Raw genomic sequence first — 26,713 nt, 5'->3', positions numbered from 1 at the left:
TAAATCTCCTTTGGCACTGGTAACATACCCCAGGTAAAAAGCCACTGAGCTACTCCAGCCTTTGACAATCAAGCTTCATTAGTTCCCACGTTCATGGCATTTTTTCCACTGTGTAAAGTTCCTCTAGAAAACAAGTCTGAGAAAAAGAACAGTAGCCACATAAATGTATTTGTTTTTGTTTTTTTTTTTTTGTGTTTGTAGTTGAGTGAAGAGGCTAGGAAGCATTGCCTTCCTTTCCTATTAAGATACACTCTGGTTTAAGGATATGTAGTGTGGGATCTTCCCCGTGCTTGTGTTTTACAGTGCGGATGCCCCATCTGTCTCCTTTTCATATTAAACATACTTTCCTTTGTAGTTTGATTCTAAAAACCATTCTCTGGCTGTTCAGTCTTGTTTATTCTCCAGAAGTCTTGAGAGCACTTTGTAATACCAAGAAGTGACAAGCAAGGGAGCCATTTGATAAATAATTATATAAAAAACCCCTTGTCAGTCTCTCCAACACAAATTAAGCTCATCAGCCACCCACATGATTCTACAAGTCTTAATTTGCTTCATACCTTGGGTATCATAAATTAATCAGTATTTCAATTCATTTTGTTTCAGTGCTTTGTCCTCTAATGCTACATAATTTTTATTGCCCTCTGTAGGGCATACTCATGTCTCAGTGGGTAATACTGTATCTTTTTAAAATATCTTCTGCTGCCTCTTGAAAGGTGATCATATTCTGTTCCCTCTCGATTTCTCATTCCTGAGAGTATGAGTACAACCCTGAGAAACAAGCAGTGCATGGATACCGGAGAAATGTTTGCTTCATTATTCTCAAAATTCAGATTTTTAGTTTGGAAGGAACCAGTGCTGTTGGAGTTGGAAATCTGGGCTATAAGGAGACTGCCAGTTGCACTTCTCAGTCTTCTGGGCTGACTTCTGTGCATTGGGATTTTTGAGTTAGAGGACAGTGCACAGCCAGAGTGGCAAGTGATCCTTGGCCAAGCTGAGCTGCCTCTCCTGGCCAGGTGTCTGCTTTCACTGCAGTGCAGAGCCTGAAGGAAGGAGAAGGGCTCTACCCAGCAGCAGGGCATTGCCCTTCACTGCTCCTGAGGCTGCATTTGTCCCACAGCCTGACTTGACCGTGGAACACCTGGAATGCTGGCTTGGATAGAGGGCACTGAGAGTGGCTTTTAATTAGTTTTGGATTTGCTGAACTGTGAGGTTCTGCACATCCACTTCAAGAAAGTGGGAGGGGAACTTTTTACAAGGGCATGTAGTGACAGGACAAGGGGGAATGGCTTCAAGCTGAGAGAGAGAAAGTTTAAATTAGACACCAGGAGGAAATTCTTCCCTGTGAGGGTGCTGAGGCCCTGGCACAGGGTGCCCAGAGAAGCTGTGGCTGCCCCATCCCTGGAAGTGTCCAAGGCCAGGTTGGACGGGCCTTGGAGCAAGCTGGGATAGTGGAAGGTGTCCCTGTTCATGGCAGGGGGTGGAACTGGATGAACTTTAAGGCCTTGCAACCCAAACCATTCGGTGATTGTGGGTTTGGTTTTAGTTTGGGGTTGCTTTTTTTTGAGTCATAGAGTGCACAATAAAGAACAAAGGGGACTTCTTAGTATTCACCATGAGTTTGCATTGTAAATTTGTATCTGGCAGCTAGGTAGAAAAAACTTAACAGTACTTAATGTTAATTTTAGGGCAACTATTCTGGACTTTATTACTCAGGCATTTGATGTAGGAGCTTTCAGCCTGCTGCATTTCAAACAATTGAAGATAGCATCCAGAATACAGAGCGTGTAATTTATTTACTAGCAGTTTTTTGCTGTCTCACTGTCAGGCTGCTGTTCAGCTTTGTACAGAAATCCTTCAGGAGAAGAGCTTCTAATAATTTTTAAGACACCTAAAGAAACCTAAGTTTTTATTTCCTAATTCTTGCCTTGCTTGTTTTAAATTGATATGAAGGACATGTAGTAGTTGGAGAGGAAAAAATTTGTTTGAGAACTAATTAGCAATTATTGTTAGGACTTGGTCATACTGTGGGCTGGTTCTCTCTCTCTGATGCCCACTCAGAAATAATCTCTGAAAAAATACTGTGTTTTGAGTTCAGATGGCTTTTTAAAAAGTAATGGATTTTTTTTTTTAAGGAGATTACATGAAAAACTGGTTGTGTTTTAAATCTGGTCCTTCCTGATATGGTAGCAAGATCATACATAGAGGAACCTAATTATCAAAGAGAGAGCTGATATTTTATTTAGGGTATTGGTGTATATTAACAATGCTTGCACTCTTCCTTACGGATCAAAACACAGTGTTAAGTGGTGCTCTGAAAAAAGACCCCTTTTGCCTGCAGGAATTAAGCAGTGTTGATTGTGGCTTGCTTATAAACCTAAGTGAACAGTGCTATAGCAGCTGGCTCTAAACATGTTATAAAACTGCTCCTTGCTCAGTACTCTTCTTGTATTTTCTAAAAACAACAGCTACTTATTTATTACCCAATTATATTCAAAAGTTGAACTTAATGAGTTTCTTTACTCATGGTTGAATTAACTCATTGCTAAGACTGTTAACTGTGCTTTTCCTTTCCTTGATCTGATGCGACTGCAGTTAGAAGGTCATGCAGAAAGAAATTTAAAATGCACCAGTTGAAGTACTTGAGCCTGGTTGTGCCCATTCCATGTGCAATGCAGTCAGAATGGAAAATCTTTAAACCTAAGCTATTGGCATCTCAGTGCAACAGTTCTTTGGAACTCGTTCTTTCCTTTTTTAATAGCTGCTGACTTAAAGCTCTGGAACTGTCATAACACTGTTGCTTAACAGGTATGTGTATCTCAAAAGGACCAACAAACCAAATGCTCTGTGAGCAACATGCTAGTGGATAGCAGTTACTGAGTGAGTAGAAGGTATTAGGCATATAAACCAATTTTGCTGCTTGCTGTTCCTCAGAGAAAGTTGTTATTCAGGATATCTGTGACAGTAGCTTCAATTTTTAAAATGGTGAGTATTTTTAATCCAGGCACAGTTCTTTCCACCAGTTCCAGTTGTACTCAGATTGGGTATGCAGGAAGGTTTTGTGTTTGCTTGATCTGACTTTTTTTGTCTCAAGAGTAGAGGGAGTATTTGGGGTTTTTTCCCTGCTTTAAGTCATCAGGTTTGCATTTTGGTGTAAAGGTCTTAATAAAACCATTTTATAAGAGCAATCATTTAGCAGTGAGTAATGTGAAGTACATTTGTTTCAGTCTGGATTTTAGCTGTATAATGTGTTTTTTCAATCAGATTTTTTTTCAAAGAACTGGAGGGATGTAAGTGCCCAAATCCTGTTGGAAATCAGTATTACTTTGTTTTTCGTGCAGACCCATTGTACATCCAACAGAGCACTGCAACAAGATACAGGGATCACAAAGGACTGTGTTTGGATTTGTGTAAGCTGCCAGTGCAAAGGCTGTCAGAGAGCAGTGTCCTTTCTGCCAGGTCATGGCAGATGCATCGTGCTATTGTCCATGTGTGCTGTACTTCTTCTCGTATTCCTTTCAACCTTTGATGATTTAAAGCTGTGTTACCTGCTTAGGATTTCTTTGCTGACTTACCTATTTATCAGTAATTCCTTGTTTGAAAGGTGGGTTGGCAGAAAGTGCAGGGAAACAAAAGGATTGTGGGCTGCAAATCAGAATATTGCATTGGTGGTGGATACTGGATAGGATGGAGTGAGCTGATGTTTCCTCTGGCTCTGAGGGATGGGAAGGAATGCATCCATTTCCCTGTGACTCTCCCTGTACTGCAAGACTATTGCATTTTTGGGGCCAAGTCTAGGGTACCCTTTAGATAAGATGAAATTATTTGTGGAGCAGAGATACATGTAGCCCTGGAATACTTTTTATGGATGGCACAGTAACCTGAATATCTTTTTATTTAAAGTGGTGTTTCTTTGAGAATTTCACATGTCTGGCTAATGTTAGGTAAGGAGATAGCTTCCAGAAGAGTAAATAAAAAGTGTTCTGATGGTATTTTTGTTGGTTTTATTTTAAAGTAGGCCATGATTGTACAAGGAAGAAAGGGTTCGAAGGTCCCACCCAGAAAGCTCTTCGGGAAGCCAGGCAGCAAAAGTTCCTTGTTGTTGCAAGCTCTTCATGTGATCCAGCCGAAGATGCGGAGAAAAAGGGCAAGAGAGATCTAAAGGTAAAGTGCTCTTTCCAGCTGTACAGTATCAATCCTCTTTATACTAAGCTGTGGTGACAGACACCTGTCCAATGCGATTAAAAGACGTCCTGCTTAGTTGAAGTAAATAGGACAGGTAGGTAACAAGATTTTTATTTTTAATACGAGTTTCTATTGCAATTAAATTTTCAGGGAATTACAGGAACTCTGATTAATTGAAGCTAGCAGTCTACTTTTTGAGAATCCAGTGTAATCACCTAGCAGAGGAGGAGCACTGGCTGTAATTGCTTCTTGCTCTGCTGTGTTTCTTTTGTAACTTGAGAAATCCTGATCTGTTCCATAATGCTTACAAACTTTCCCAGCCTTTCAGACTGTTCTGGCTGGGTCTAAGAGGGAAAACATCTGCAAGACTAAGGGGAAAAAACCTGGTAATTTTGTAATAGTCAGAGCTTCTAAACCTGAGTATACCAGAGGTGTGTCACTGCTTCAGTTTGGAGGTTGTGCAAAATCAAAATTAATTCCTGAGTATTTTTTTTAATTATGGAAAAGAATGTTTACTTTATTCCAATTATTTTATTTACTGAGGTTGCATTTTGGGACTACATAACAATGCTTTTTATTTTTCCAAATCAGAGTAAACATTGTAATATATAAAATTTCATAAGCTCCTAAAACTGTTACACTGGTCTATTTTTGTTTGAGAACTACAGTTAGAGTTTAAACTGTGTTTTTTGAGAAGGAAAAAAGCTTTACTTGATGATGGTATAGTCAAAAGTGGCTTCAGTCTTTCTTCTCCCTGTCCCCACAATAATATGTCCATGTTAATTAACTTTTTATAGGTTTCTGCCTAGCTTTGCAAGAGCATTTCTTCTGTTTGACTTTGGCAGTTCACCTCTCCACAGACAAACATAGCATTTTAGTTCTGTTTTCATTCTTTTTTCTGCTCCTGAGCCCTCTATATCTATATCTAATCTATATCTATACCTGTCTGTATCTCTTCTATTGCTTACTGAAACATTTCTCACCATATATAGCAAATACTTCTCCTTACTGTCCTCACACCTCTTAGTACCTGAGGCGCGTGCCAGTCGGTCCAGCTCCACTTTGCCTGTTTTTCATTCAGTGGTTAAAAACTTCCATGCTAGACTCTCACAGGTATCTCCTCTCTTCATTTTGACTTGTGAACAGATAGAATTTCATAATCCAAGAAGCAATCATTTTCGTGTTTCTGTTTCTACTGAAGTCATCAGAATTTTTATGGAAAACTTCAATAGAGTTATGCTTCACCCCCAGAATATAAACTCTGCACAGTTAGTGTGCCTGTCTGGCTCCTGTTCTTTGAAATTCATGAGCACAGTTAGTTGACTGGTTCTGGCGAGCATCTGTGTTTCTACAGATCTTATGTTTCCCAAATGAGTCCCACCAGAGGCCCTGATGTCTTTACTTAATCAATTAATTAGAAAACTGAATTAGTTCCAGAAATAAGGCATCAGAAGATATGAGCGTGTTTGAATGTACTAGAATTTTCCATGGCTAAGCAATAATCTAAAACTTTAGGTGTGAGATTAGTTCCATTGTTGGAAGAGATGCTGTAGTTCTTTTTCACTTCACATTTCCTGGATCTATTATTTTTAAATATTTCCTTTCCCCTGATAAAGGATTCCAACTTGGATAGTGCATGTGAATTACTGCTTAGGATGTTAGAAATAAAAGGCAGGGGGAATGATGAATGTGTAGAGTGCAAAGAGGTGAGTTAAAATTGTTTAAAACAGAAGAGGCAGAGCTCTGTCCTGTAGTGCACGCTTACTGAACTACAGCTCTAATTCAAAGTATTTAATGAAAATAGTGTGTTCTTATTCAAGTGTTTAGGTGTCTAAGTGTTTGTTTCCATCAAAAGGATGAGGTATAAATGAGGGCCTTGCCTTCTTCCTTAGGTCGATTTTTGTGATACTTGGAGTCAAGCTTGTGTGGTGTCTCATCTCCTCTGACCTATATCAAAAGATCTTTTAAGTTCTGCTGTGGGTTGTGTGACTTATATTCTTTCTTACAGTGATTCAGCATGAATGAACATCTACCGAAAAGTGTTCCATAAGTCAGTCTTGTTCTCCTTTACAATAACGAAAATAATACTTTAAATGTTTTATTGGGAATGGTAAAATTGATTTATACTTACTGAGATTATGATTCATTTAAATTCTCTTTATACCACAAAGGAAGTAGGAGTTAGAGCATGAATTTGGTCAGTTCCATGGAGTTCAGGTGAGGAATATATAGAAGAAATAAATGTAATTAAAATCTTGTATTTGCATGTGCATTTACAACAAAATAGAGAAAAAGAGAACGGAAGATACGGAAAATCTAGGTAAAATTCACTGTCTAGTATTGTCAAGCCTGTTTCAGCAAATGTAAATGAACAATTAAAGCTTACAAAAGTTCAGAGTGAACATATTATCCAATTCAAAAGTTCAGGCATTTGGATTATATCCCATTCAGTAAAAAGCCTCTATATTGTCATGAGATTGTATCCTTGAGATAAAATTATAAATGTTTGTATTAACTGTGCTGTTACATAGCAGTGAACTATGGAGATGGAAATGATTTAACATCTCTTCTGTGTCTGGTAGCTAAATAGTGATCTAACAAATGCCTGTGGTTTTAAGTAGATGCAAATATGATTCATAGCTGAGCTAGAACATTTACTTCAAGGACAGACATATATTGTGTTATTGCAATATCCTGTAAAAGCTGACACCTAATTTAAAACACAGGGTTCCTTTGATGTGAAGTTTATCACTGAAACAGTGAGTGAGAAAGCAACTGGATTTTTGTTCTAAGAGAATGCATTATCCTGATTTTACAGTCTTTGTTATGAGACTCAAATTGTAGTAACAGACAATTAGTCTAAACTATTTACATATCTGGCCCTTAATAAGCCAGTATCAATAGCATAAATAGTCTTAGATTAAGAATGTGCATAGAGTACTACTTTAAACATTTAAATTAATTAAAATGCACTCACAGGTCATTAAAATTGTAGAGAACCTTTGATAATGTGAATTTCATTATGCTCTTGAAAACTTTCCTATTTTTATTCTCTCGGGTTCCTTTCAGAATACATTCTATGTTTGATTGCTTTTATAAGTTATTAGCAGGACAATTGCAGCTTCTTTATGTTCACTAAATTAGATTTCTACATATATTACAACCCAATTTAATTTTCTGCAGTTTTACTTGGTGTAAAACTTTATCTAAAGGTGTGTTGGACATTTCTGGAGTTGAGGAATTATCTGTTTCTGTGGAACAGATTTTGCAATTATGGCCATTGTGTATATTAAAAATAGAGAAGTAAAATTCAGTGATCATACAGATATGGCTTTTGTAATTAATAAGACTTTGGGTTGAAGTATCACATGGGTACATGTATTACACTGAGGTTTCTCCTCAGTTCTATGGAAAAAAGAGTACAAAATTTACAAGAACTGCTGTTTCTGTGCTTTCAAGCAGAAGGGAAGATGAGACCAAGTGATTACTTAATCAGATTATTGAGTTTGAATATAAATTAGCACAGGTGTATTGGGGACAGAATTGGAAAGATGGCCCCAAAGTAGTTAGGAGGGGTTGTAAATGAAACAGACAATCACTTTGTGTTTCTAATAATGTGGGTAAGAAAGCACTGATTGGATATTCAGAAGAGAGTGGGTGACTGACAGATAATACTGGGAATGCTTATTTCTACAGTCCTTCCCTGGGACAATAAAACTCCAGACACTGAGCTAAGAAAATTAATACAAGTTACCCAAATATAAGACTGCAGCCTAGAGAAAGGAAAATACAATGTCTGTGTTTCAAATGAGATAAAAAGTATAGGCTAAGAAATCATAGACTAGACAGTATAACTTACATTCCTAAGGAAGATGGCAGTGTATAACTGAAATTTTACTCGATATCTGCAAGAAACCAGGGAAAGAAGTAACTGGGAAAATGGATTTGCAAGGAAAAATATTTCAATCCAGTCTGTATTGCATCCATGGAAGGATAAGAGGTACCATGGATAAGATACAAGTGCACTTAGATTTTAAAAAGGCTTTGGATACTGTCTCACAGATTAATTCCTGTGAACAACTGTGGAAATTTGGCCTGACATAATTTTTTCTAAATTAATGGAAAATAGAGTAGGAGCATGCAGATATACTGAAGAGGCTTTTTTGCAGTGATGTATTGTCCTTAATGATCTGGAAAATGGAACAGAAAATAAGCTGACAGAACTTGCAGACCAAGTGGCCTGGGTTTGGTGGGGCTGGAACAGCAAGTGCAGCTGAGGACAGGAGTGGAATTCCAAACCTGACCTATTGGAGAATTGATCTAAAAAAATAACAGACAATGTAAGAAGAGGTACAAAACTCTACCTTTAAAAAATGATCCAATGAACAAATAGAGGTCAAAAAGATTAGAAAGAGTTGATCATTGGCTTTTAATTCTTTTAATTAGACTAGGCTCTAGGGTATGTTGTGTAAAACAAGCTAAACATGAGTTGAAAACCACATAATACTGTGGAATAGCTGAACACTGTGCTGCAGTGTAAACCAGGAATATGGCCTGGACCATGTGGAATATTCCTCTTGCTAATTTCAGATGGCATGTGGCTTTGGCTGCGGTTTTGTGTGCAGTCTGATCACAGCTCTTCAGGAGACAAGTGGAGCATCTACACCAGAGCAGTAAGAATGATTAGAAGTCTACGAAACTGTCAAAGAAAAGGTGAAAAGTGAAATTGGTAGTCTACAGAAAAGAACCCTAAGGGGAGACAGCATGCATCCTTAAAATAGAAAAGAATTCTGTTAAAAAACCCCAGAAATAAAACCAAGAGCAAATCCCAAATTACAAAACAACTTCTTAGAACAAGTAGTAATAAAGTAGAAATTCAATAAGAATCATTGAGAGTACAGTGGGTGTTAAGCAGCAAAGAAAATGTGTATCCTTAGAATATGATGCTTCTTTCCTTTTACTTACAGAATTAATGTTCTGTGACTCCAATGTTAAGAGTATGATCCAAGATTAACTGTGCGTAATCTAAAATGTGTCCTTTAGTTGGTTTTGATGGAATTTAATTTAAAAGAATTACATTTTTTGTTAGGCAATTCTGTATTTTTTTAAAAACACTTTTGCTATGAACTTGGAAATGGTAAAAAGAAAAAGCTGCTTTTTAGGTGAAATTCATGTTTTTTTTAAAAACTTGTCTATTATATTCTGTAATGTAATAGATAATGTGATGATGGCTTTAGTTTTAGGATTTTCTCAAACATGTTTAAAGATTTCAGGCCTACATGAAGGAAATGAGAAAATGCTTAAGAATGTTAGCTGCAAATAAAGCTGTAGAGGAAATATTCATACAGTTGCAAGACCAGATTATAAAAGACAACTTATTATATAATTGTCCATCTACCTTTGCAGCTTTGTTAAATCGAGACATGCAACACCTTGCATTTTTAGTAGTAGATTGATTCTTAAAGCCATTGGTACTTCACCTCACAGAGCATCCAGAGGGTTTTCTTTATGCTACAGAGCAAGGCTTATTTTGAGTCAATGCATGCTGCCAAGAAAAATAAAGCAACAGGCCCCCAAGACTGAGAACCAATGCAGAAAGCTGTTGGGAAGTAAGATGCATTTGATCCTAATTCTAATTGTACATAGGCTTTGCATGTTCATCTATTTCTTTCTGTATTTGAGTGTCAATAATGACAGATTTTAGAGTAACAGGCTGTCTTCAGTGAGACCATGAATCTCACTCGTGCTATAGTCACTTGCAAAAGCTGCTGATAATGAAATTACTGGTTTTTATATGCAAATGCTTTGATTTCCTGGAAGAGGGATGTACTGAAACTGTATTGAATTGAAGAAAAAACTTTTTGAGTTCTCTTTGCAGAGAAGATGTAACAGATATAAAAGAAATGATATAAAGGCTTTAAAATGTTTGGCTTTCTTAACTTTTACAAATAGCTGTTGCTGTCTTCCTCGGGACAGACAAATGGAGAGAGTTAGGAATTGTGTTGTGCTTGAGGGTTTCCTTTATCCCTCAGAGTTCCTGCAGCGCTTACCCTCATTCATGTTGGGCTGGAGGATAGGATTTGACTTTGCCTGAGTTAAGAGAGAACTTTCCAGGAGCACCAGCGGCTCCCTGCAAAACACCCACAGCAGGAGGTGGGATGGTGCTTGCACAGCTGTTTGTCACGTCAGCAGTGCTGGCCTTTGAGACCACGATTGAGCAATTTCATTAACTCGCGACTAACACTTTGTTTTCCCTTTCATTAAAGTGTCAAGACCTTAACATTTCTCTTGGAAACCATTTGGGAGTTGTGGGGGGAAGAGGAGGAGAATGGTTTAGTTGTGCTTGTTTGTTCGGTAACAGATGTTCGGTGCTTACAGCCCCCGAAGGGAATTCTGCCAATACAACGTCTCTAACTGTGCAATTCCAATGCTCTTTGGAATGTTAAACTTCTGCCAAGATCTCCATTCCTTTCAAGGAAGGAGAGGCACTAACTAGCACTAGAATGTACTACACAAGACATGAGTAGTGAACGTTGGGTACCTCAGTTACAGTGTTACTGGTGCAAACTTCTTTTCACTTGAAAAATGTCAGTGGTTTTTAAGAAGGGCTTTCTCTTGTGTGAGAGGAAAAAGTTCCACAGAAGTCTATTTCCAATTATAATCCTCTATTTTTTTTCAAGGTCTGTTTCATAATGAAAAATTTATGATGCGAGAATTGGGAAGATTTTTGTAATAATTTAGGAACGCTGTATACTGAGTTTTAGTTTTCAATACAACAAATCAGTGATCTGCTTGTTGGTTTTGGGTATTGATAAGACACATAGAAGTGTTACTTGTAATTGATACACAACTACAACTCACAATATTCAGAATGGTAATTGTATTTGAACTGGGTAAATAATCACCACTATTTTTAAAGGAGTATTCTTCCAGAAGTATTTGCAGTCTACAGTTTGGTGGTTAACCTTAGCTTGGTGTTCAGGGATGTGGCTAAAAAGGTAATATATGAACTACTGCTTGATATGCTTACACAAAAAAAGTAGATTAAATAGGGCCAAACTTAATACTAATTGGGTTTTTTGTTTTGTTTTTTTCCATTTTAATGTAGTTCAGCTAAAGTTATTCATGGATAAAACTAGATCTCTTTCAAATTAGTGAAATGTGATTGAAATATGAAATAAGTGCTTAGAACCCTGAAATCTGGAGGGAGAGGCTCAGGTGCTGACTGTGGTATTTATATTTTAAATTAAATATTCTGGAGTAAGTTATGGATTTTGGTGTTTCAATCTTTTTTTCCAATATTTAAACAAAGCCTTTGCATATGTCAACATCACTTTAAGGAAAATGAAATTCAACATTAGCGTTTAGTTTTCATGGTAACAAATCTCTAACATACCCTAAGAGCTCTGGCACTGCTCACAGTGTTCAGGGTTGTTTGTCTTGTATATTCAAACAGCACTTCTGGGAGTAGAAAGTAAAATCTTAATTGTTTCTGTTTGAATACAATGAAATGAAATAAAATACTAAGTCCTTTACTCCAAACAATTTATGAATTAATAATCAGAGCATTTCCTCCAGAAAATGTGACACTGTTTCATTGGAGTGTCACATACTATGAGGATGATGTTAATGGGTCACAGGTCTTTCTGTAATTGGATTTCCAGTTTGAATCTAGGCCTGACAGGTTTGATCATGATTAAAACTAGTTGTTGTATAATCATGGATTAGTTGATCTTACCTGCTCTTACATGCAGTAAGCAAAGTGCAATCTCTGTCAGCAGGGAGGCTGAGGTTGGGCAGATTTCTGCTGGAACCCAGCCTGGAATGTCTGTACAGGTGGGGTTTTACACCAGAAGAACAGAAATAATTCATGTGATGCTCAGACAATGAAGGCAACTCAATTTGTTTCTACTACATGCAACCACTTTGTAAAGCACAACTGCTAAACAATTTTGTGGACACATTAGGAATCTTTTCATAGTGCAGTTGAATATCTTACTGTGGAGTTTGGCCGTGATCTCCGAGGTTGGTTTTGGGGGCTGAAAACAGAATGAGTCAAGTGTTTTCACAACTCATTTAAAAGAGTGCTTTTTTTGTTTCCTTTCCAAAGTCCTCTCTCCTCCCTAGCAGCTCCCCTTCTCTTTCCTACCTCTGCTCTCTTTGTAAATTCTCTAAATCCTTTCAGCTAAGGTGCTGAATTACAAAATTTGAACACATGAGTTTGAAAGCCTAGTTATAGAATTCTGTTACTCAGAACAAAGGCCAGACCATGCTGAAGTGACAGCAGAGCACCAGATACTCAGTGGACAGTTTCAGTTTGCATTTCTTTTGTATGTTTTACACCACAGTTCTCTATTTATTGTTTCCAAGTTTTTACCGTGTATATATAGTTCAGATAATGTGCTATATACCTTAAATTAACCAAAGCAGATCAGCCAATCAGACATTCATAATTTACTAGAAATCTGAAGCCGTTTCTATTTTTGCAGGAATGCTTCACTCGTGGTAGAGAAAAAACCTTCCCCATGTTTCTGTAGCACCTGCGAAGAAATTGTTCTCTTGAAGCAGTTCAGCAAAAACTGAGATTTGCTGTGATGTAAATCTCTGAAAAGTTCATTCCCACAAAAAAAAAAGAGATAAGAAAAAAATCACTATGCAAAATCAAGTTCATAGTATTTTAAAAATATTTAGTCATTAAAAAAATTTAGTTTACCAGTGGTCTTGTTAATGTGAAAATATCAACACTGTATTTCCACACTTCTGGTGCGTAATAATTACAATTTTTTAAACAGTCTGTTTAGATTACTTAACTCTTGTAGGTAATGTAGGAACAATGCATGTAGTTGTGACATGTCTTAGTCTGGAAAGGATGTTAGCAATAGTAGAGGAATTGGCAGGCCTCCTTCACACTTGGTGTAGAAATTGTTCTGTGCTATAAGATGTACATGCCCTGGCTTGAATGCAGCAGATAAATAATCAAGGAGCAGCACACAGCCATGGTAATGTAATACTTAGAGAGAATACCCCAATTATATGTTTTGACATAGGTCACAGGGTTGGTTAATGGGAAGATATTGTCCTTGGTTTTTCAATAATGCAAATGAGAAAAATAGTAATTAAGATAGAGATGAAATAGGAGGTATCTTTACTTTTAAAAATTATCCTTTGAGAGAGGAATCCTCATTCTGAGTATATTTTACCTGGATTTTTTGATGTACGGTCAGTTGTTGAGCGATTGGTTTTGTCCAAACAATAGTAATTGGAAAGAGATACTCTCTTGAGCTCAGGCTAGAAGGCTTTGGTGGCTGTTTATTCTACTGCTCCTGTTCTGTTGTTGTCTAAACTTCCCCTGCTCTGATCCTGCCCCTCCAGGTTCTGTTCTGTTTTGCAAACTCATAGTTCATGACCAATTCCTGCCTGCCACCAAAGCTTTGAAGAACAGTGTGTGCAGGCTTGCTTTGATCTCAGAAATCCACCCAGGCTAAAATAATTTGGGAAATAACAATGAAGAGAAGCTGACAGGGCTTTGTTGGCATAATAGTTTATTTATAGAGTTTTGTTCTGTTTTAGTGGAAGACAGCGTATTATGTACTAATTAAGTATCTTATTACACAGTTTATAAAAAGAATAAGAGGGGGAAGGCTGACAATATTTGGAGCACATTTAAGGATAATTGGAGAGGTCCTGTGTTGTGTTTGATACTTGATTTGTTGTTTTTAAAAACACAGCCACACAAGCTAATACACTCACATACATTGTTTACCTTGGTGCTAAGTTAACTGATTTTTGGTCTGGGAGTCATAGCAAGGAGCTCTTTCCAAGCTGTGTAGTTTATTTCCATTTTTGTCAGGATACACACTGAGTAAGCTTCCAGCCACCATCTGGTAATGCGTGTGAGTAGAGAGCCTCAGTAGCAGTAAAAGAGGCTGGCTGTGCCAAGGCTGTGACTGGGAGCTTAGTCAGAACATGCCAACACCTGTGCAGGGGACTGTTCTTATCAGCTGTGTCAGCTACTCTGCAAGGCTTCAGACTGGCTCATGTTTTATACCTTTTGAGGTGGTCCTTTTCTGTTTCTTTGTAATAAAAAGTTTGGGTTTTTAAATAATTTATAAACATCAGGAAAGCTTTTAAAATAGAGATTTGGAGCCATCAGTGTTGTTCCTGGCATTACAAATCCTGGATTTTTACTTTTAAAGATATTTTTACTAATTGAATTGATTCACTGTGAATTTCCTGTCAGAAGTAAATTACTACAACAAAGGTAATGAGAGGAAACAAGAAAAGGGTAACCTTTTTGTCCCTCTTTGCAGCCAAATGTATTTGAACATCACTTTAGTATGTCATTGGATTGTTCCAGTCATGGCGCAGCTGAGATTTGATTTTATTAGTGATGTCTTTCTGGTGAGTCAGTATCAACTCTAATTTGGCTATTATTTTTAGCTACACGCATTTGTGCCTGTGAGAGGTTGATGTACTTGTAGTCTGCATTGGCTTCTTACAGCTGTGCACCCAATCCCTGAAGGCCATTTACCAAGGGGTTTTAACCTTTCAGGTTTTTTTTCCTCAAAATAGGTCCATACATTTAGCAGTGATTAGTATTTCAAGCTCTGCGAAGGTGTCCAGGTTCCCTGTCATTGACGTTAGTAGGAATAGGTCATGGAATCACTGAGTGGTTTGAGTTGGAAGGGACATTAGATGCCTAAATGCTTTTGAGAATTTAAGGTTTATATGATGAGATTGGGCTGATATGATGTCTGATAAATTTTCTAAGCGTAAATAGCAAGCTTCTGTTTAGAGTCAGCCATCCTTACATACTGTTGCACTGTAAAGGTTAATTTTCTCTGATAATTAGTATCATAATAATCAGTTAAACAGATCTGATGTCTTGTTGCCAATGACAAGGTTCCAATTTCCTGTCCCTATTTTCTTTTCTCCCTTCCCCTTTCATTCTTTGCAGAGGAGAATCCATTTTTCTGGTGGTACTTGTTTTCTTCTGGGATGATGAGGTGGGTAGGATGGCCATGGGTTCAAATCCATCTTCAGTGCTGGGGCAGCTGGATCTGCATTGGCTTGTGTGAGACACAGGATCTGCTGGCTCTTAGATCAGTATGTTCCATGAAATCTTTTCCCGTTCACTCCAGAGTAGATTACAATTTCTGGGAGAAATTTCGAGTTTGTGAGGATTCTTACAGAATCCTCACAGCCTTTCTACATCTGAGACAGAATGCTGCTGGAATTGTAGAGGACTTTCAGTGTAAGACTTGGTACCAGGGAAAGAACTAGAAGAATTTTAGTGTTGATAGTCTTTCTGGTTGGTGTGTTAGTAACTGAATGTAGAATAGGTATTTTTGTAAGAGGTTTCTTAATTTTAAAATGTGTTTTATTTTGAATGTTTTTGTTCTGAGTAAATAAAATAGTTTTAAGGAGCTATTGGTCAGAATATAATCCTGAGAGAATGGTCAGAGATGCCATAATCCCTTTTTCGAAATTCATTACCCAGTATATATTAAAGGTAAATTTTTTTCCACTCCTGAAAAGGGGTGTTTGCCTTTAATTGTGGGAATAATAGAAATTGAGAGGAATGATGTCTGATGTGTTTGGGAGCATTAGTTTATGTAGTTGAACTGAAGTCACGAATGCGCCCTCTGTTTTCTTCCATAGCACAAAAAAAATAGGGTCTTTAAGAAATTGCCAGTGTAATTCCAGTAAATTCTTAGCCTGGTCTGGAGGCAGAGTATTACTGAATTTTTCATCAGTTAGGAACTGGAAGTTGGAGACTTTATTAGGATTTCCTTCAGGGCAAGTACAAAGGGAGTGGTGCAGTTTATGGCTTAAACAGGACAGGCCTTGTATCTGATGTGCAGTAATAGCTGTGATCATGTAGGAAAGTAATTGTTTAAAAGCAACTTTAAATACTTTTAGTAACTGCAGTTCCTTTGAGTAGAAAATGTGATGATGATTTTCCAGTTTTACTCTTGCCAAATACTGCCTTCAATACCTGCACAGGGGAGGCAGAAGCACAGGAACAACAAATGAGGTGTTGATGTGACAGCTGAGGGTAGAAATGAAAGATAAAAGAAGGAACTGCAGGTGAGGCAGACCACTTTGAAATGCATGTTAGTGGGAGTGGGACTGAAAATGGGAAAGGTGGCAGTGCAGGTTGGTCTCTTTGTGCATAACTGGAATATTTATGTTCCACAGAATTTTGCATGTAGCATATAAGTACCTAGGAATGCATGGAAGCTGGAAAGGAAGTCAGAGTGCAAGTTTGGCAAGAACATCGCAGGTGACTGTGAACTGCAAGTAAAGAAAGCATGAGGCAATGATACAGATTATAGATGATAAATAAAGGGAGAGAAGATGATGATTTAGCATTTTAGAGGACAGAAAATAGAGGGGAAAAAAGGCAAGTTAATTTGTGTGTGGAAAGGGGTAGTGGAATTTGTGTGTTGTGAAATCAATGAAGAATGATAGGATTTCTCATACAAGGAGAACGTTGACAAGGGAAATGTAATTTGCTTACTCCTGTCCACTTGGGTTTGCTCTAAAGAGAAATGTGTTAAGGTGGCTTGTTATCCTAAAGCTTTTACTAAAGTCACAGAGAAGGGTGCCAAGAAGATGAGGTAGGAGCTGGACATTTACTAAAATAGGTTATTTCATGCAGTACAAGTTGGAGTGAAATTCAGATTTAGAATTAATTACATTTCTGTGTGTGTTATTGCAGTGGATAAGGGAGAGTCCTCCCTGCTCAGGCACATTCAAAGGGCACTTAGCCATAATTGTATGGGCAGGGAATCAGGGATCAAGGGAGGATTTGAGCCTCTGTAGGTTCTCAAGAATTGGGAAGGCTAAAGAAAAAGCCTTTGCTAGAGGAGTAGATGGAGGAAACAAAAGTAATAATTTAAGATACAAGGATAGTTAAAATAAATTGAAAGGGTGCTTTCCCTTGGTGGGAGACATGCCCTGTTCTCACCATTTACTTGTTTGATTTTTCTTTCAACTGATTTTGTGTGCTGCTAGGCCCTGTGTGGCCTGCTGCAGAATTCCTTGGAGTGTTTGCTTCTAAGGCTGCTTCTTCCCACTAGCATCTCATTCCTCTTACCTCCAGATAGTCTTTAGTTTTCCTAAAACAATTTTTATCCAGAGTTATCTCTACTAATGGCTCCAGTAATGAATTAGAACGGGCGGGTGCAGCCTGTGATCAGACAAATGGTCAATTTTTTTGGGTGTTGTTGGGCTATGTCCCTTTCTGTTGTAGACTTCTGGTGGTGTCTCTTCAAGCATCAGGCTCAAAACTGTGGTCAGTGAATGCTGTGGGGTTTTACCCACTTGTGTCTCAGTCCTGACTGTCCCATCGCTCTGAGTCCACATAGAAATATCGATACATAGCAGTCTTAAAAATTAATAAAGCATGTTCTTCACGCTCATCCTGTGCTGTAGCTACTGGTGAGTGAAATTTGACATCTCCAATAAAAGCTTTGTAGCTGTTATGGCAGTGGCCGAGTGCCTAAATTTAGAATGAAATTGCAAGTTGTCTTGAATCTGTCCATGGATGGATGGTTGGGGAGAATTGGTTTCAGAATTTCCGTCTGACTTGGCCAGAGAGGATGGAGCAGGGAACTGCTGTGTATGAACAGGTTTGGAGAGAGACCAAAAAAAAGACAAAATAGCCCCATCTGAGAATTGTGTGGGTTTGAGGGGCTAATGGTAATAAAAAAGCAATAAACCCACTACTTATGTTCTTACTAAGGATATATGATTTTGAATACAGAAAAAGAACAGATCAATTGGGTAAAAAAATGCTGTTTTTCAGAGTAAAACTCATTTTAGGGCCCCATGCCGTCTGTCCTAACCCACATGAACAAATTGCTGTTCTATTGAGAGTACGTGGACTAGGTTTCAAGAATTGAATAAAATCTTGTAGTTTCTGCTATCCCACTTGAAAGCTCAGTGTTTCAGTTTTGTAACTTGGGAGTCAGGTGGTGATGAACTTACTCTGTTTTTTTGTCTCCTGTTGTAAGAAATTGTCTCAGCGTGATTGTGCCAGGAATCTGTGGTTACTTTCAAGACTATATTTAAAAGTAAAACGTGACTCAAGAAATGGAGAAACAGAATAATAGAGAGAACTGAAAACTATATATAATTAGTACTAATATTAATGCAAATTATCCTATGATTGTGGAAGATACAGTTGTGGAATTGTACAAAATCAATGTAAATAATGTTACTAATATGTTCAAGTCTGACATGAAGCCTTAAATGGAGAATAATCATATGTATTCAGAGAGGTTTTTTTTGTATTAGAAACTATTCAGCATTTTTATATGTGACTTGGAGGAAAAAAAGAATCTCAAAAATCTGATTTGTGTTTGATTTAGAGTTACTGATAAATTTATCAAGTGACACACTGGTGAGGTTTTATTCCATGAAGAGACCAGGAAAATGAGGAGGGGAAGTCTGGATCACTTGGTAAACGAAATAAAAGTAAAAATATACTTTTTTACTATTACTTTTAAAGTTCAGAGAGTCATAGAATAGTTTGGCTTTGAAGGGACCTTTAAAGGCCATTTAGTCCAACCCCCCTACAATGAGCAAGGTAATCTTTGACTGGAACAGGCTTAATTAGGGCATTCTTCATCATTGCCTGTGACAAAGGGGACAAAATGTACTCTTAATAGCAGTGTTTACTTAGCAGATAGAAGCAGAATAGAATTTAGTAGATGGAAATTGAATCTAAGGACATTCTGGGTTAGAAATAGAGTTGCTTTTTAATAGAGAATGTAGTTAGGCATTTCACAAATGCACTGGCAGTTACAGTCAATCCTTCAGTCTTGAAAAAACCGACAATTTCTAAATAATGGGTTTTTTTAAAGCTGTGTCTAGCTAAAGTAGAAATGTAATTCAAGGATGTGGAGAGGCCTGGGTTTTATGTGGTCCAGAAACAATTACAGAAATTTTGGGTCTGATTTCATAATCTGCCTTGCTGAATCTAGAGCAGACTGACTTCCTCACACCTTAAGGCACTTTTTAGCAGTTTCAGTTTCACTGCTGGCATGTTTGTGAAGTCAGCCTGGCAGTATCTCTTTCATATTCTGCTGTATCCACTTCCTGCAGTGCTGCAAATATTTATGGTGATTCAGTGATAGATCACCAGCCCTATCACTGTTTGATAAAGTACTTATTGCTTACAAGTCCAGTAATCAATTAATTAGCTCTTTATTATAAAGAATCAGTTTCTCTGCAGTATTGACAAGCTGAGAGCTTTGTACCTGCATGTCAGAGTACTCTTACAGCTTTGTTTTCATTATTTCTGATTATGTGGAGCTTGGGATAATGGTTACTGGCTGTCCTGAAACGGAGTCAGGATGATGAACTGCCAAGGCGGGGAACGTGGATGGCAACTGTAACGCATAATTGCAAATAAATCAATAACTAATGGCTGCTGAATGTGTTTACCAGTTCATTGTAGTGATGTATGGACCTCTGTAAACCCTGTGTGCCTTATAACAGTTATTGAGATGATTACAGCGGGTGCTTTGGCCCTGGCAGAAATTAAGTGTATCCAGGCTACTGAGAATGTACACACAGTTTCTGAGCTTTCTGACAGTGCCTGAGAAGCAGAATAGTAATTTGAGGAAAAATGAAACTTGTTTGTTAACATTTGGGAAGTTAATGAAAGAATGGCAAAATTTAGAACTTACTTGCACCTCTAGTATCTATGTTTGGATATTACTAGTGGTAGGGAGAGCCTTTGGGAGCAGTTAGTTTTTTCTTGTTAGAAGTGCAGGTGAGATCATGTCAAAAGAAATCATTACAAAAAAGAGTTCTCCCACAGTCTTTCATAGTACATATTTTAGGAGTAAAATCAAAATGAATGCAGATGAGCTGTCCTCTGGAACATCTGTAGATGAATGGATAGTCTTGTATTGCTTGTACTGAAGTTTGCTTGGAGAAAATCAAGGAAGCATCTAGATTTTTTAGTTGTTTCTACAGAAGGATACTTCTGTGGTAGAGAAATTCATGTTAATCACTATGAAAATTTGAAAAAATATATATATAAAAAAAGACAATATCACAACATATTTTGGAGTATGTCAGAAAACTGAAGTAGCTTGATGTCTGTCATTTAATCAGCATTGCCTCTAACGTGATGAATTGTGTGGCATATGCAGAATGTGCTGCTGTAGCTTAAAATATTGCTGACATTTAATTGCACCATAATCAAAATTTAAATCTACAAAATAAAATTATAATTGGAAGAGGTTTCTCTATTTTATTGCACTGTTGTTTATTTTAACATTGATCATAAATGTAGTTGCTTTTCAAACATAAACCTTTTAAAGGAAGGGATAGGGAATGTCTTTGGGAATAGCATTTGGTTATTTGTGACTTAGAAAAAAGCCATGAAAATCGATTGCATGCCTCATATCATGATAATTTATTTCACCATGTTCCTAGATGTTCTTTTACTTCTCCTTGGGAAATGATCAAGCTGAGTTTTGTAACAGTGTTTGCAGTTGTTTGTGCAAGATTAAGTTATATACATAGCTGTGTGTACATCTCTGTTGTATGAACATATTGTTTAATTATCTGTGAGACATACTATACTGTTTTGAAAAACAAACAGGAACATGTGCTGTTGTTATGATGTGGTGATGAGATGATGACAAGAATCAGGGCAACACACTGGAAATTACTACCACTAAAATAATACTGAATTTATTCTTTCACATGTGATAAACTTATATTCATAATTGCTGTTAATGGTAACCAGAAGTAGATATGTAAAATCTGGGCATATCAGTACCAGTATAGACTTTGTATCTTAGAGTTGTAATAATTTTAAATTAAGAAATTAATTTCAATTGCACATATTAAGCTCAATTCCCACTGTGAGGGAGTAGTAAATTAAAAGTTGGATGATGATTATATCACTTTCTTGAGACTGTAGCTGAACTTAGCACTCAGAATTAATGTACATTCGTGTTCTGGAATAATTTGCTGTGACTCTTCATTCACCTTGTCTCTGCAGAGACTGTTGGTCATGCAATTTGCTGTGACAGAGAAGAGTAATTAAAATAAGGAGTTAAAATACTGATGGTGATGATGTAGCTGGGATGGTAGAAGTGTTGGAAGAAGGCTGCATGGGGTATTTCTGCACAGCGTAGATATCCTTATGAACACAGAACAGGTCCTCAAGGAAAGTGGGAGATTTTTCAAGGGTTGTTCCTTCTCTGGAGAAATTATCTATTCATATTTATAAAGCTTAAGGCTTTGTCTTCCACTCACTGTGGGTGCAGAGCATGTTAAACCTACTCCTTGTTCTACGGTCAGTCTTGAGCAAGGCTCAAGGAGCTGTTTTGTGTTTCTCTGGTCACGGAGTCCCAGAATGGTTTGGGTTGGAAGGGATCTTAAAGCTCATCTCATTCCAGCCCCTGCCATGGGCAGGGACACCTTCCACTATCCCAGGTTGCCCCAAGACCCATCCAGCCTGGCCTTGGACACTTCCAGGCTTGTCCTGTGACTCCAAGCTCTCAGTCCTCTGGGCAGCCGTGCAGCTCACTGGGCAGCTGCCTCCAGTGCACAGATTATGTTCCAGTCCCCACACTGGAGTGTCATGTTCATTCTTTACAGCATCAGCCACAGCTGTGTTGCTTTAAACTGAGAAATGTGATTTACTTGGGCAATTGCGAGGAAGTGTTAAAAGTTTTAGCAGAAGCTAAAACACTGCAGTAGTTTTATTTCTGTAGTGTTGGGCAGTATGCTTGGCATAGAGTAAGTTTTTTCATTTTACACTGTTACTTTCTAAAATAGTGGTGATAAAGTCAAACAAGCCCTAGTGCTGTAAACTGGAAGAAAGCTGTTGCATTTCAGTGATGAATCTTTCTATAATTGTTATCTTCCTCTTACTTTTTCAAACCTCTCTGATTATTAATCATATCTGGCTAATCAAATCTGGTTTTAACAGCTGCAGTAAAAGAAACAAAACTAGTGAAGTGCAGCAGCTTTAAGTTTATCCTTTTGATAGTAGGAAATAATTGCAGTGTATTTATCCCTGAGTGCTAATGAGAGCTCTTGTCCAAAAGTGATTAAGTGTCTGTGACACAGTTAGATATTGAGTAGTAGAGCTTTCTAGTTTTTTATTACATAGGCAATGGCTTGACTTGATGTGGGAGAGCCTTAAAACTGACATTGTCAGGAGCAATTTCAAGTGCAAATTTACTGTTAGCACCAGTTCACAAACTGTCTGAGGAGCTACACTAGCCCTGAATTTGAAGACAGAACAGTTTTACCATTGCTTTTTTAATTAATCGGGCTTTTACTACCTATTACATATTATCTTCATGTTTATTTTATTAAAAAAAGGAAAAATTGTCAGGGTTATAAACTGAATAAGGAGGAGTTATGTGGCTACAACCTTTGTAGCTGAGTTTTATGGATTTTTATTAGCAAGCCAAGCAAGATGGAGCAGGCAATAAAAGTTTTACTACGCTCTCCTGCTATTGCTTTCAACTTCCTTTCCTTACATTTCAGATGTTTATAGAGTAATTGTGGTCATGATTAACATAGTAAAATAATGTGCAAATGTGTTGTATTATGGTTACTATAGACACTGGAGCATTTTGAAATTGAGTTGTTTCAGTATTAATTGTGCAACAGTGCCTACTGACTGTTTCACTGATGCATTATGCCCAGTGAGTGCACTAAATACCTTCATTTCTTTCATACTCTGCTAGAAAAGGATACCCTGTCCCTTCAACTGCAGAAAATACGAAAACAAAGTAAAATCATGCTCAGCTACTATATTAGATGTCAATTTTCTGTCACTCTTGCAGCAAAACTTTTAATATTAATTTAATACTTTCTTGCTTAGCATTTGGTTCCTTCTGAAGCCACCTACCTCTAGTGCCTCAAAGCTGAGCTACTCAGAGAACACACTGTCAGGATTTTCTTGAGGAAAGAGGTAAACAGGAACAGATTTGACTCTTTCTTAATTTACTTTGAAACGTTAAATAATTTTAAGTATAGTCAACAAAAAGTAAAATGGGGTTTGAAAATCTCATACTACAGTTTGCTGCTTAAGTGTTTTTGCTTATTTGATACACTTTATTTCTGGTAGTCTGAGGAGCAAGATTCATTCATTGTCAGCAATTACAGCCAAGAGTATTTTCATTCTTATTTATATGTGTGTGTTTTAGGAATGCCTTGTTTATTTTCACTTTTTGAATGTATGGATTCTTAGTAATCCTTAAGTGGTTTTGAAAGTTGGGACAAAAACTGAGTGTAAAACTCAAGCCCTGTTGTGAAAACGATGTATTTCATAAGTAGTTTCTGAGTACACCCACTGATTTCCGTGGGACTGCTTTGATATTTAAAAACTAAAATATGGAAATTTTAATATATCAAAACATGTTTAAAATGAAAATAGACAAAACATGTTCTCCATAATGTAAGTGTATCAGATTTTTCAGGAAGAATAAGCAAACAATTACTAACATTCTCTGTAACTTTGAATAAAAAGAGAATTTCAGTGGTATGTCAGTACAGCTATCAGTGATTAGTGCAGTACTCTTTCTAACTACAGAAAAAGAGACAATGCTGATTCTTGGGTGAGAATTGAGAATAGAATATTTCCTTGAAAATATTTAGTGATACAAGTTAGGCTGTCTTCCTGAGTCTTGGACATAGACAGTAGCTGTACCCTAAGAGGAATTAAATTTTCATTACTTCCCATTTCTGAATAAATGTCTAGTATTTGCTTTTTAAATTGAATGTATGGATGCACCAGCACCTGTGACTGGGCTCCTTGTGCATGTCTGAACTGCAGTTGTAGAATGACCTTGACAGCTTTCAGATTGGAGCTGCTGATGATAATGGTCATTAATTTTTGCAAAAAGAAAAGGTTGCTCCTTCTCCTCCCTCACTGGAAGACTTTGAATCACTATTTTGTTGTCTGATGGGCTTTGCCTCACTGAAGATTGCACTCTTTTCTTTCGGAATTAAAGTAGCAAGGTTTGAGCTTGTTCATGGTTATGGAGTGAAGCTGCTGCTTCAATTGACTTCAGTTTTTAACATCTTGAGTAAGGAGAAACTTAACACTAGCTGTAATAATGATATAAACAAGGCCAAGCTGTGATTTAGACAAACTGATTTGGATGTTTTCTATTAAACTCTACTACATTTTTCTCAGCTGTGAGATGATTTAGATCAGTTCCACTTATCTATTCATTGCCTTCTGTATGTTTTGACAAATAAGTCTCTTGTGTCTTTCTCGAGGAAAAAGAAAGCTGTAGACTTGCTCTGAAGAGCCCTGCTGTTGGAATAGAAAAGGCAGTCTTACTGGAAAAATTCAGTACAGGACAGAAACCTGGTATTTCTAATAGCTTTAAGGGTAAATTTTCTTAATTGCTTGACAGTTTGCATCAAGACAAGGGTTTTTTATCCTATAAGGGAAAAGTGAGGAATGGTTTGAGACTGAGAGGATAGGAGTTCAGTTTACAAGCTGTCCTATAGAAATTCAGCTTGATCTGGGGTAAATCACTGAATCCTCTTATGGTTCAGGCTCTTAAATTAAAAGGGGAAAAAAAACAACCAAAAAATCCCAAACAAAAGAAAGGCAAGCTCTTCTCTTCTGGTTTATTTTTTGTATATGAACATGTGAGGTCTTAAGGCATGAAATGCCTTTATGACTTCACACAATCCTGACTTCTGTAGCCTTCTGTCTTCTGATATTTTAGACAGCTGTGGAAATGCTGTGTGTAAATGGCCCAAGAGTCATGGCAACTTTTTATGAGTGTCTGATTGCTGCAGCTGTAATTTTAGATAACAGGAGGAGCGAACTGTCAAAGGGACAGTTTGGTCAGGGACCAGGTACCACTTACCATTGTCAGTGACTGAGGACTTGCATTCAGAAGGGTTTTGCTTCACAGAGATCCTTCCTAGGACACTCTTTTGAATGTTCTGTTCCTTGCCTCTGATGATAGAGTAATAGGATATTTAATGTCACAGGCAGGAAGGGCAGTGCTTCCTCTTTTATATGGATGTGAGAGAGAAGCTTGGTAGTTTTTTATTTTTGTCATAGAACAAATGTCTCATACATAGGAGGAAAAGGAGTGAACAAAACCACAGGATATTGCTTTGACTCCTTAGCACTCAGGATATTTCCCTGAATTTTGGCTTGCACATGGCCCTTGCCAATGCTGAAAGAACCTCAGACTTTGCAGTCAGTGCTTGCAAAAGTTTCACAAGCCTAGTTATGCAAGGTCTCGGCTTGTGTAATGGATTCTCTTCTACCCTTAGGATTTAGCAATTGGAAGTAATAGAATAAGGATTAAATACTGAAGCTTGGTTACCTAAATTTGTTAGGGGAAAGGAGATGTCTTCATATAAGCATTATTGAACACTTCTGTTCTAGCAAGTTTTTAGGAAAAAAATACCCCATTTATTCCCCAGTGAGGAATATTTGTATCTGGGGAAAAAAGTCACACTGTGACTTCTACCTGGTATGTGCTGGGGAGCTGCTGAAATCAGCATTTCATCTGGCCATGACAAATGATACCACTGTTCACGCTGGTGGGAACCATAGGTATGAATTATCTCAACTGAGGCCAAGTCTCCTACTCTAGTTGAACACAGGATTACCACTGCAGAGGGTGGAAAAGCTCCAGTTTCAGAAATATTTCAGATCCTCACAATGGAGTTATAGAAAAACTAGTATTTTTATATTATTCTCTTTGTACTTTATTTTTTGAATGTTACAGCAATCATTTACAGCACTACTCCTGAAGTAGTATCTGGGGATTTTTCCCTACTGAAAAATGCAAGACTTTCTGTCACTTCTATTCAGAGAGTGTTGTCTTTCCTAGGCTTGTTTCACTCTGAAATGAGTAGGTCTGGTAGCATTTACTAATTGGTTGTGTTCCATGAAGTGAATGAGAACAATTTGCAAAAAGCATGCTGATTCTATGCCTTTGTTAAGTTATAATCCTAGTTGTTCAAACTTGTAAATCTTGAAAGGTAGAATTTTGTAAGACAAGGAGTACAGAAAGCTTTCTAAGAGTTGCACAAAGGCACTGACACATATTGGGACTATATTTACCTTTAGTTAATATCTTTACTCATCTTCTTAGTGTGTGTGTATAATAAATACTTCAGACTTATCTTAATTGTTCCTAAATTTGGAAAATATATGGATTTTTCTTGAAACTGGCTTCAGAGACCTTCAAGAATATTATGGCTGAGACACAATCAGAACTTGATATACAGTTGTATAAAAATGCAGAACTTTAGCCAAAAACACATTCCTAGCTGGATTAACAATGCCAGATTACTTTAATCTTTATTCTTTATGTATTTGTACTTGACATACTTATTTCCTAATTCTGAATGTTCCAGATTTTGCTAGTATCTGTGTTAAGCAAAGGATGATTTTGATCATTTGCTCTCCATGATTTTCAGATTCTGTCTCCCTTCCCAGTCAGAGAGGCAAGACTGTTGTCTGATATTAGTGAATATTGAAAGTCCCTGCTGT

At 37.3% G+C, this 26,713-nt stretch overlaps 1 protein-coding gene across 3 annotated transcripts in view; it reads left to right on the top strand.

The window, feature by feature from the left end:
• Positions 1 to 26,713, top strand: part of SPAG16 (sperm associated antigen 16) — a 359,065-nt gene that overhangs the window by 22,233 nt on the left and 310,119 nt on the right. For all 3 annotated transcript variants that reach the window (XM_042035377.1, XM_042035375.1, XM_042035378.1), the window contains exon 9: positions 4,013 to 4,161. In XM_042035377.1, the coding sequence (XP_041891311.1) occupies positions 4,013 to 4,161 (149 nt within the window). The remainder of the gene's footprint in view (positions 1 to 4,012; positions 4,162 to 26,713) is intronic.

This window comes from Corvus kubaryi, unplaced genomic scaffold (assembly GCF_017639235.1).
Source record: "Corvus kubaryi isolate FWS band 111438036 unplaced genomic scaffold, C.kubaryi_AGA036_p1.0 37383, whole genome shotgun sequence".
In the NCBI taxonomy this organism is placed as follows: Eukaryota; Metazoa; Chordata; class Aves; order Passeriformes; family Corvidae; genus Corvus; species Corvus kubaryi.
Note: the sequence above shows the minus strand (reverse complement) of the source record. Positions and strands in the feature narration are given on the sequence as shown.